General features: G+C 40.2%; 1 protein-coding gene across 1 annotated transcript; it reads right to left on the reverse strand.

The window, feature by feature from the left end:
* Nucleotides 1-2,469: 2,469 nt before the first annotated feature.
* LOC149667057 (uncharacterized) lies at nucleotides 2,470-3,169 on the reverse strand. Its single transcript, XM_089841679.1, has 2 exons — nucleotides 2,579-3,169; nucleotides 2,470-2,487 (listed from the first exon to the last, which is right to left on the reverse strand). Exons 1-2 carry the CDS (start codon nucleotides 3,167-3,169, stop codon nucleotides 2,470-2,472), a joined length of 609 nt encoding a protein of 202 aa, XP_089697805.1.
* Nucleotides 3,170-11,937: the final 8,768 nt, after the last annotated feature.

The following is an 11,937-nucleotide window of genomic DNA, read 5'->3' on the forward strand; positions in this document are numbered from 1 at the left end:
GTAAATCCGACTTTCTTCGCAAAGGCTTGGAAATCGAATGTCCTGGTTGCCGATAAGTTACTTCCGTTGTCGCTGCGCACGACTTCCGGAATTCCGTGTCGTGAGAAAACTTCTGTCATAATATCTATCACGGTTTTCGTCGTTTGATCTCTCATTCTTGCGGCTTCGATGTACCTCGAGTAGTAATCAATTATTACTAAGTAGTTCTTTCCTGCGTGGTACATCATGTCTATGGCAACTGTCTGCCACGGGCGATCCGGTAACTTAGAAGGTATTAGAGGTTCATGTCGGTTCCTGGTCTCCTTAAGACATGTCATGCAACTCTTGATGGTATTTTCTATGGTGCGGGAAATGCCTGGCCACCATACGGATTGCTTCGCTCTCTCTCGACATTTCGTAACGCCCATGTGTCCGGCATGGATACGATCCATGATCTCTTCACGCATGGATGGCGGGACTATCAATCGGCTTCCTTTCATTAATAGACCCTCGTGTGTGGTGATATCATTCCGGAACGGGAAATAGTCCATGGAATTAGCAGGAACTCTCTTCCTAATAGGCCAGCCTTGATCTACGTACCGACGTAGGTTCTGGCACGCATGGTCTTGATTTTGCGCGCGAAGTATTTCCGCAAGTCGAGAGTCCGTTGCTGGGAGGTCACTCATCACCGATTGTAGGTATGCCGTGAGTTCTTGCTGTAACTCAGATTCGTCTATATGTTTCAAGGGTGCCCTTGATAAGGTGTCTGCTGGAACCAATGATTTTCCAGGGATATAGATAACCTTGAATGAGTACCGCATCATCCGGAGGCGCAGTCGTTGCAATCTCGGTGACAACTCCTCCAACTGCTTCGTTTGCAGAATGGCTACCAGGGGCTGGTGATCTGTTTCCAACGTAAACGTTATTCCAGTGATAAAATCTTCAAACCTTTTACACGCCCAGGTGAGCGCATAGGCCTTTTTCTCAATTTGTGCATATCGCTGTTCTGTGGGAGATAGGGTCTTCGATGCATATGCTATGACTTGCTGTCTTCCATCTGGTGAGACTTGCTTCAAGAGTGCTCCAATGCCATAATTCGAGGCGTCCGCGGATACAGTTGTGGGCTTAGTAGGATCATAAATACCCAGGAATGGATCGCTAGTTAATGCACTCTTGATGAACTTGAGAGCTTTGTCTTGACTCGGGCCCCATATCCAGGAGTTTTTCGTGCTCAATAGGCTATTGAGTGGTTGGATCTCTTCGGCCAGTAGTGGAATGAATTTTCCGAGGTAGTTAACCATGCCGAGCAATCTACGTAGCTCGGGAACATCCTTTGGAGGATCCATTTCTGTGATGGCACGGACTTTTTCATCATCTGGCCTGATACCACCACTATCAATGATGTGGCCAAAGAACTTGATACGACTCACTCCAAAATTGCATTTCTTCTTGTTGAGAGTTACTCCATTATGTGCCAATCTTTCCAGGACCTTTCTCAAGTATTTATCGTGCTCGGGGATGTCTTACCCCCAGATAAGGATATCGTCCTGGAGACATACAGCGTTGGCAATCCCTTCGAGGTATGACGACATCAGATTTTGGAAGTGCTCAGACGCTGAGGTTAGTCCGAACGGGAGGCAGTTACAGCAGTAGCGACCAAAAGGAGTTATGAAGGTCGTCAGCGGTACCGATTCTGGGTGCAGGGGTACCTGCCAGTATCCCGAATTACAATCGAGCTTGGAGAAAATCATAGCTCCTGCCAAACGCCCCAAGGTATGATCCACGGCTGGTAACTGGTACTGCTCCCTCTTTATGTGGTTGTTGAGCCTGGTGAAGTCGACACAGATCCTCAGTTCGCCCGTGTCCTTCCTGAAACAACCATCGGGGCGCACCATTCTGTTGGCTCCTCGATTTTCTTGATGACGCCCAGTTCTACCATACGCCGGATTTCTGCCTCGACATGAGACATCAAGGGAATGGCGACTCTTCTTGGTGTGGAAAACGCATACGGCTCAGCTCCCGGTTTCAGTACGATCTTATACTGGCGTTTTACTCTGCCGAGCCCCGTAAAAAGCTTTGGATATTCCGCCATTGGTTGAAGATTAGAGAGCTCGGTTAATCGTACTTCATCGATCCGCTTGACTTGCTGTAGACCCTCGCTTGCCTTCAGGCTCAGTAGCGGAACTGTTAACCCTTCTATCACGTACAGGCAGTCGTGCATCGTGACGGTACCTTTTGAAAGCTCGGCCATCATTATTCCCTTGCAGGTCAACGCTGTTTTTCCCGGTCCAAACAGACGTCGATCTGGTTTCTTCAGAGATATGTCCCGAAATAGTGAAGCATACATCGATTCCGGGATGGCGCCCACGTCGGCCCCTGTGTCAATTTTAAATTGAACTTGCCTTCCATTGACGCTGATTTGTGCCATCCATCGATGCTCGTTTGTACGATCCGTGATCTCACCTAGGAAAACGTCGTTCTGAGTGTTGTCTAACTCGCTTGACAGAGCTGAGGTAGTAATTTCACGGTTGTATCTTGCCGTTCGACCAGGGCACGCTCGCTCGTAGTGTCCTATTTTCCGGCATTTTCGGCAACGTACTTTCTGTGCTGGGCATGCTTCTCGGTTGTGCCTTTCCAGTTTACCGCATTTCTTACACGGAGTTGTTGATGCGTAGATTTTTGTTTCGACACGCGCCGGTCTCGGTCGTCCTGACTCGCCTGTTGGTGGTCTTCCTGCATCTGGACGATACTTGCTGCGTGTGTGCAATGCATCTACGCCCATTGTAATCCCGTTGGTTTGACCATGAAGGGCCTTCTGCTGTCGACGAATTTCTTCCGCTTGACGGACTGTTGAGATAGCTTTCTCCAACGTGAGGGTGCCGTCGAGCTGCAATTTTTCCGATAATGATTTATCCCGTACTCCTACGACGATTTTGTCTCTCAGTAGCTCGTCCTGTAGGGTTCCATAGTCACATTTTTCAATTTGCGCTCGGCACGCCGTTATGAAATCTTCGACAGGTTCTCCATCATGTTGTATTCTGTTGTTAAAGGTAGCTCGTTCGTAGATAATATTCTTCCGGATTACGAAATGGTCCTGGAACTTCTGCATTACCGCATTGTACTGTTTCTTCTCGTCGGCGGAGGTGAACGTAAACGACAGGAAGATGTCTTCGGCACTGTCGCCCATCATGTAGATGAGAGCATTCACCTGCTCTTCTTCGGGTTTAGTACTTAACCCAGAGGCGAAACGAAAGCGCTCGAAGCGACGACGCCATTTTGGCCAGTCAGTGGGACTCGCGAAGTTAAAGGCGGCAGGGGACTGTACTTGAAATGAAGCGGAGGTGAGACTTGGAGCGGGAATCGCCATTGCTGATCCGGACGCACCAGGGATAACGCGCTAATTAAACTGGTAAACCGCAAACGCCCGAGAAAGAAACTCGCGTTATAAAGCTGGGAAACCGTACGCGACTAATCCACCGCACTCACTAATAAAATCCCACTTCTGACACCATGTTAGTGTGTTCAACTAACTACACTATTTAACGTATAAAAGTTGCTTTATTACAATAAGGTTTATTTACATTATCTACTCGAGCGCGACTACGTGACTATATCGTTAAGATTAAAAACATTATCTTATATACACTTGATGCTACGTCATACAATAGATAACAATTATCTTTAGACTGTACATAGGTTAATCTTGCAGTTACATAAGTCAATATCAAAGTGCATAAGTCAATATCACACATTTAGACACCACAATTTTTTACAGTGTAGTTTCGAAGATCTTGCTTTGATATTTCCCCATTGCCTGGGACCTTCCGTACATGTTTTATCATCCCTAACATATATACTTTTATCAACTTTACAGTCCCATAGATAAAACAATAAGGCACTAACGTGTTTGCAAACTCCACCAGTTCCACAAGGGCACTGACAGTACGCATTTATCACTACCCCAGTTTTGTTATTAAGTTCTACTTGAACGATATATTCTTTTGAACTATAGGAAGAGATAGTAACACTCTGTACAAATAAAGCATTGGGACTAGACGATGGTTCATTGCATAGTAAACCCTGTCCAGCTTTATTGGATTTCACCATTCTATTCCCGTCTTCTAAGTGCTTTGTTGCTTTATGAAGATTAAAATATTCAAAAATGGTCTCGATACTAAATGTTATTGGCAGAGTCCTTAGCTGCTTAGTCCATGGTCCTTTGGGAAAGTTTTGAAGTGTTTTAACTGAATCATTTTTGGGATTAAGGGCTTTATCACACTTTTTGGAAATTTTTGATTTATTGATGGGAGAAACAGTTAGTAAAGTACCTCATCTATCACAGAATTTTGTGGAATTTCCGAACCCTCTAGGCATAATTTTCTTTTTACATTGGCATTATCGCCAATATTTAGAAGTTTTCCACTTGCAACTACATTTGGACTCTTCTCTTTTAAAACAAATTTTTCTTGAGGGGCAAATTTCACACTAGGGCTTGAACAAGAATTTTCTTTTTCTAACTCGCCAGCATTAAGCATTGGCTTAAATATTGTTCTGGGTTTCAACTTCACTTGGGGTTGGGGAAGTTGGGGGGTAGATTTAAAATCCATGTTTAGCTTTAATAAAATGCTCTAAAACAGGAAAGGGCCAAAATAATTAATAAACATTAATTTTGATTTACTCTTGAATTCCAGTTTTTACTACAAACCTTTAAAAAGGAACTTGACCAAATTTATTCCCTTACGACTTAAGTTACGAGAACGAGCCACGCCGGTGCAGTGCTGAGCGAGTTGAGTTGTGTTCCGCTTATAACGGCTTATTGAGTTGGCCGTAACTACTAACTAGTTGACCGTACCAAGGAAATTTGGAAATTTTGGGAAATTAATTCACGGGGGTTTCACCATAAATATGGCAGCCCTGCTTCTAATTTTTGTCATAGAGCCCCCTCATAAGAAAAACCGGGGGGCAAGAGAATTTTTCAAAATTTTGTATATTGAGCTATTGTGAAGATATTGATTTTTAGAGGGACAAAATTTCTTTTAAGTATATCTAACGTTTTATAAGGTAAATTTTCGAAATTATTTAAATATTATTAATGTATGTATGTATTTTACTAAGTAATATACATGTTAAAAACTTAACGATTTCAATAAAACTGGTCATTTAATGAAAAAGCTATAGACCGCTTTGTTTCTTCTTCACTATTGAATCATGGAACTAACTAACACTAGGGACGGTCCGCACCGATACAACTTATATTAGTCTCTCTGAAAAACCTTCGTTGATAAACCCTCCCGCTTTTAACTCCCCCTCCTGAAATTTGGTGATTAAAAACGGAAGTCGGCTAGATTCTTAACGCCACTTATAATTTAGTTTTCCTACTAGTATACGGGATCTTCTGTAAAAGTCGTCTGCTATGTTAGGCGTAGTGTAACCTTTGTATAAATTGTGATACTATGAAACTAACAAACGCTTAGAAACTCATTTTATCCCTAACCTTGAAACTTAATTTATTTGCGGAACTTAAGTTTTTAACACTTTATAGGTTGTACCGTTGTTTTTGAAATAATCATAAATATGGCGAGACCTAAGAAGATTTGTGTGTATAGTGGTTGTAGAAGTGACAATCGCGAAGCGCATAAACAGTACAGTACATGAAAGATTTAGAATTTATCGCTTTTCCTAAACCTATGCCTAATTATGAAATTTGTCAGCAATGGACAGAAAGAATGGTTAGGTTGATGGCCTTTTGCTACCCCCTCCCCTTTTAAAAATTGAATCACTTTTCCGGTTCGCAACAAATGCGCGCTAGGGTGCGTTGTCACCAAAAATTTCTCAGATATTCACGCTTGCGGAGCGTCCGTAGCGTTAGTTACTTCCATGATTGAATTGTGTTTTAGAAAGATAAATATTGTCTAGTCGGAAACCGCTTTTTCAACGTATTTAACGTTCCACGTCCACTATTTTTAATCTAAGTTTGTTTTTATTTCAAAAATATTTGCCCAACTGTCCAAGCGTCACAAAAACTTAATCATGGATTTCCAATAACTCCATTTGGGCAACAAGAGTTCTCAAAGTTATCCACCATTTCGATTCGAACCCTCACAACAGTTTGTACAGTCAATGGTACAATCGTGAGCAACGATTACGTTGAGCGACTGGGCCATAGGCCTAATGACGTGACATAAATAGTGGTCAGTAAAGAGACCCTATTGGACCGTATTTTCTGTTATCATTGGTATAGTTCATTGGCAAATAAATTTTGAATCGAAAATGCAAGTCCTATGATATTATGCCCAAACTGACACAGTTTACAAGTTGCGATTGGATTGTTATAGGGAAGACCCCTAGATTTAATGAACAAACTGAAAGACAATGATTTCTAATTTAATTTAAGGGGTCATCCGTAAAACACCGCAATCACAACAAGTAAACATTGACCCTTTAGACAAAATGTTATAGGAATAGCATCTTCGACTCTAAATGGCCCATTGCACCCATTGTACTTCATTCGTCCTACCACCCTTTTTGTAATACTCCGAATTGATTTGTACTACGGCCGTCTTGTAAAACGGCGGCTGGGAATTTTAAAGCCTTCTTCACAGAAAATCGTTTAAACCGCAACCTTAACTATACCGGTAGACTATTTGAGCTTTGATGTTTTTGATTTGTAAAATCTTGGAGCCGCGAAATATAATCGAAACTCCCATTAAAAGAAAAATAGATGTAAACAGGGAAGCGTCAAGCTTCAACATTTCTTTAAATTGCTCCATGACGCTTATAGCTTAAACGGTTTAAGAAACAGGAGGTTGGTCAACAGTAGGTTACGGTTAACGTCGTGGATCAAGAAGCATTACCCAATGTCCGGCTTGGGGGTAATTGCGAGAAATACCCAGATTACAAAATTATATTAAACGGCAAGTACAAAATGTTATTTTGATTCTTTTAAATTACTCTCTATTCCCTAAGGATTATTAACAATATAAATACTAATTAACAATCGAAAATCTATACGAGCAACATTTTACTGTTATTGAAGATATCGGATTGTAGATGCTAGATTTTATACCTGGAAACCAAAAGAGAAGTAAATGACATGGAGTTTCAGGGAAATAGTCGATATTTTAAATACAGGTAGAGAATTCGCATTTTCAAATTGTGTATGTTATTTATCCTGGATTTTAAAAAACGAGTTTAAAAAATTATAGGTTCGCTAATAAGACTGAAATTAGGTATGCGACATTCGATGTGAGTTCAAATAATTTCTTTCGCGTTGTTGATTCGAGATTTCATCAGGGTCTCGGAATTAAAAAACTAATTTTTTGCACTTTCATTTCTATTCAGTTCTGGTGGTTGAAAAAAAACAAACCCAACCAGTTCAGATTCATGGCGGAATTTTTAGAACGATCCCTGAACATAAAGTAAATATCATATTTGGAACGCCTTGAAACGCTAATCAATTCTCGCTCGTTTGACAAAATTGGTCTGCGAAAACTGAAACACTAGACAGGTGGAACCGTTGAGTAGTGATTTTACACCTAATTTACGAAAAATACTTTAATTTTATTCATAATAAATCTCTCAGTAACGATTGGACACTTGATATTCATTTTGTCCGTTCATTCGAAGGGTCAAGTGGGGTTATACTTTCCGTTCAGAGATAACTGAATTATATAATAAGTTCAAAGTAAGTGATTTACGCCTAATACGGCAACGCTGAGCTGAGTTACTGATTTACAAATTATAAAAACATTTAATCCTTTCGATGGTTTAAGAATACTCATATCTTCACGCTAAACGCGCCACGCTCACATTTCGATGGCCGACTGGGATATTTCACACCGTCTGCTCCCTATGGAACGACCAACACGATTATTATTTCGGGGCCCCCGAAGATAGTCACGTCCACATCCTTTTCCTTCTTAAATATGGACACTCCAGTAAATTTGGCTCAATAAACATTCCATTCACAGCCTAATTCATTAATTTCCATTCTCGATTCAATAGGTGGCGATTTTAACGGTGTCCACTGTGGTCCTTCTGTCACTTTTGCTCGTCGTTCGCTCCATCGTAACCAACAAATACAAATCTTTAAGCACCACTAATGTAGTCAAGAAAATGGCCCAAGAAACCCTGGGAAATTTCTGGGACAACGCGTCGCTCTTGTGTTCAGAACGTAAGCGATCCAGCGCTCACTTCCATCTGACAACAATCCACCCTCTCACCAGCCGGTTTCGTTTGAGGAATTCAATTACGAAAGATTATATTCCCATAACGAAATATGCCTCGTGCTTTCATCACACACAACTGTATGATTATGTTCCCTACAGCGATTCCCTCCATTTTGCCCCACATTACTTGTCGTCTGCTGACTGCGTCGTGGCTGATCGGAGTGACTTTCATTCTGTTCTTCTTGGGTTGTTATTTGCGAACGGAGTTCACGACGGAGAGCTACATTTACATCGACACCCTCTCGGACTTGATCAAATCGGGAATTCCACCAGTAATGATAAAGGAAACATACCAAAACCTCCAAGTTTCGGTGAATATCCTTCTGTATGTTAATTTTCTCAATCCTTCTGACGTCATTGTTGCGTATCTGCAGTCAGCCCAGGACCCGGCTGTTAAGAAATGGCTAGACGCACTCGATACGAAGAAACTTGAAGACGATTTACGACGTTGTCTCTTTGGTTATACTTTCATTCCCATTATTTCCGGCAAGAACGCCGCGATCGCAACGGTCGAACTTCTGAATATTTTCTTGAAACTGTTAAAGGACGAACTACCCAGTAGTATAGAGTTCATCAAGAGCAAAGGACTTTATTTTTCGCAACATGAAGTTGGCTTCGACTACGTACACACCATTTTCAACACTTCTTGGGTGAGAGGCAGTCCCCAAGTGCATGAGTCCGTCCAACTGAGGTCGGTAAATATTTTATGGTAAAATGATTACAGAGTTTTAACGAATGTTCTATTGCAGCATGGCGCCCTTTTTCGAAACCCAAGTTTTCAAATATATGGATTTTCAGAACCAATACAATATTGAACGGATCAAATGGCAGAAACCGTTGAAAAGCGTGATTGATTTGGACCTGAGTAGCGTCGGCGTTCCTTTCTACTTTCTTCTCATGCTGTTGTCAGGAACAGTAGCCGTTGTCACAGCAGAAATAATATTCTACTAATTAACTTGAAAGATGCAAATTAAATACGTCACCCCACCAAATGGATTTCACTATAATACATTAAAACCTTTTATTTCGCGTGTTGCGATCTACTCTTGAACTTGTAGGGGGGTAATTATGCACTTATGACACGAAGGTGATTAAATAATTACCCATTCTCGCGTGAATTTTAATGAAATTTAATTAAATACATGGATGTATGCTTTTTGTTTCATCATGAAACCTTGGAATAGAATAGTTTGTCGTCATCTTTGTGGCAATTTAGACATGAGAGTTTCCGTTTCTAAATTGGCGATACCAAATAAAATTATATCGAACTCAAATCTAAAGTGTTATAGTGGATATATAAAAGCTTCCATCAAGTTTGATGGATTAGAAGCTATATTACAATTAAAAACTTTTCACGCGAATGTTAGGAAGTTACAGATATTGTATTTTCCTCTAAAAGTTGAAAGATTAGAATTGAAATAAGGGCTTGAAAGCGTTTGTTAAAACCCGACCAATTATAATTCACCTTAATATGAAGTAAATTTAAATGGCAATACCATTTAAACTGCACTTTTTAAAGCCAAGTAAATGAAATAGGGAATATTTTTCAATAATAAAAAAAGACAAGTCTCGATAAAATTGGGTTACATTTACCCAAGACGCAAATTGGCTTTCTGAAATTTGTGGAGCCCTTTTGCAATTTTGGGCCGACCACATACGTAGATAATTGAAATAACCTAATTATTAGGAGCTATTGTTTCAATACAATGATCTTCTCGGTTTCAGCCTTTGCAAAACCTACCCCTGTGATTCGAAATCTTTAGATCAACTAACAAATTATGGAAGTCACCCTGTTGTTTTCTTTTCATAAAAATTCTTCTAATCCATTGGGACATTTTCTCTTTTTTTATTCAAAATTAGCAGCGAAATTAAAATTTTTCTCCTGTGCAATAGCAATACCTCTTGTCTGAAATCGCTCATTTTTACATTTATATTTTCTCGCGACTCCCGCGGGAAGCAAAATTGCAATTTGAATGGTTGTCGCCTGAAACGCTTGAACTTCATCCGCGTTAACGCATTTTAAGCGAACGCGAAATTTCGAGCGACGCCAGTGGGCATCCACCTTTAGTCATGGAGCAAAATATAAGTCCTACTTTATTTCCTGGTGGGAATCTCCAAGCCACTGGAAACCATAATAAATGACCAGCTTACAAAATACCTAGAAGACAATGGCCTAATCTATGAAAAACAAGCGGGATTCCGTAGAAATCACTCCACCACTCTGATCACAGCACACCTGATTGAATGCATTCTTAATAACACAAACTGCGGGAAGATTACAGGTGTTCTTCTAATTGACCTCTCAAAAGCATTCGACATGGTGAACCACGAGATACTTCTTCACAAACTAGCTGAAATAGGCTGCTCACTGTCAACGCTCAAATGGTTCTATTCATATCTTACAAATCGTACTCAGTCAGTAACCATAAACGGATCAACACCGCCAAAGGGCACCATTGAACGAGGTGTACCCCAAGGCAGCATACTTGGCCCAATCCTATTTTCTATCTATGTGAACGACTTCTCTCACGGTATCAGGTCAAAATATCGTAAAAAATGTCGAATGCTAAAATAGCGTGTTCATTTCGTCTAAACAAACAATAGCGAAGTGCAATAATAGCGAGAACAACAACAGTTAAATGCAATAATAGCGATAGCAAGGTTAGCGAAGTGCAACAATATCGAGAACAACAAAAACGAAATGAAATATTGGAGAGAACAACAATAGCGAATTTCTTACGGTACCTTAAAATATTTTTAACAATGCATACGCAGTCCATACTAAAAGATAAAACACCGACCATAATCCCCCGTAACAGGGAATGCAAAAAAGAGGGTATAAGGACTAAATACCCCCAAGACAAAAGACCCCCGATCACAATTCCCCATTTTTGAAAACGTACAAATTCCCCGCTCTCTCATGACAAAATCCCCCAGTCATTTTTCCCCCCATCCGAGGAAAGAGTACAAAATCCCCCCACGCTCTAGACAAAATCCTCCGGTCATAATCCCCCCGACAGTGATTAATAAAAAGGTCGTAAAAAATACAATATCAAAATTATCTCATACACTAGCAGTGTCAGCGATTTGGTGGCGTAGTGGATAAGGCGTTGAACAGCGGGGTGAGGGATGGTGGGTTCGATTCCCCGAAGGTAAATAAATATTATTATAATTAAATTTGACTTATTTCTAATTGATTTACAACTTTCATGCAGTTCTAGGGCAAAAATAGGTTTACGTAAAAGTTATTAGCGTAAAAATGGTGAAAATTTGCAAATACGAAATATTTTTTGCTTTGGATTGGTTAATTGGTGGTGTCAATGACATGCAATATTTACGTTCAGTTTGTCAATATTTTAAGTTTATTCGAGTTGGGTTGGATTAGGTTAGGTTTGGTTTAGTCAGGTTTGGTTAGGTTTAGTTAGGTTAGGTCAGGTCAGGTTAGGTTAGGTTAGGTTAGGTTAGGTTAGGTCAGGTTAGGTTAGGTTAGGTTGTATTAGGTTAGGCTAGAGTTAGGTTAGTAATATTTTATAAATAACTTTAAAATTTTACGCCTTTTCCAAAATATTGTTGTTCTTCTTCATTGACTTCCCAAAATAACATGCCTTTTCCAAAAATTTACATTTTGTATTTACTTCCGATATAACATTACTCCTTTTTCCATAATATTGTGCTTTATTTTATATACTTACAATAATAGAGATTTCCCTGCCTATCCATCACAGTTTGG

This window comes from Phalangium opilio, unplaced genomic scaffold, assembly GCF_054372755.1.
Source record: "Phalangium opilio isolate 3A_F unplaced genomic scaffold, DU_Popi_V2 ptg000060l_1, whole genome shotgun sequence".
Classification (NCBI taxonomy): Eukaryota; Metazoa; Arthropoda; class Arachnida; order Opiliones; family Phalangiidae; genus Phalangium; species Phalangium opilio.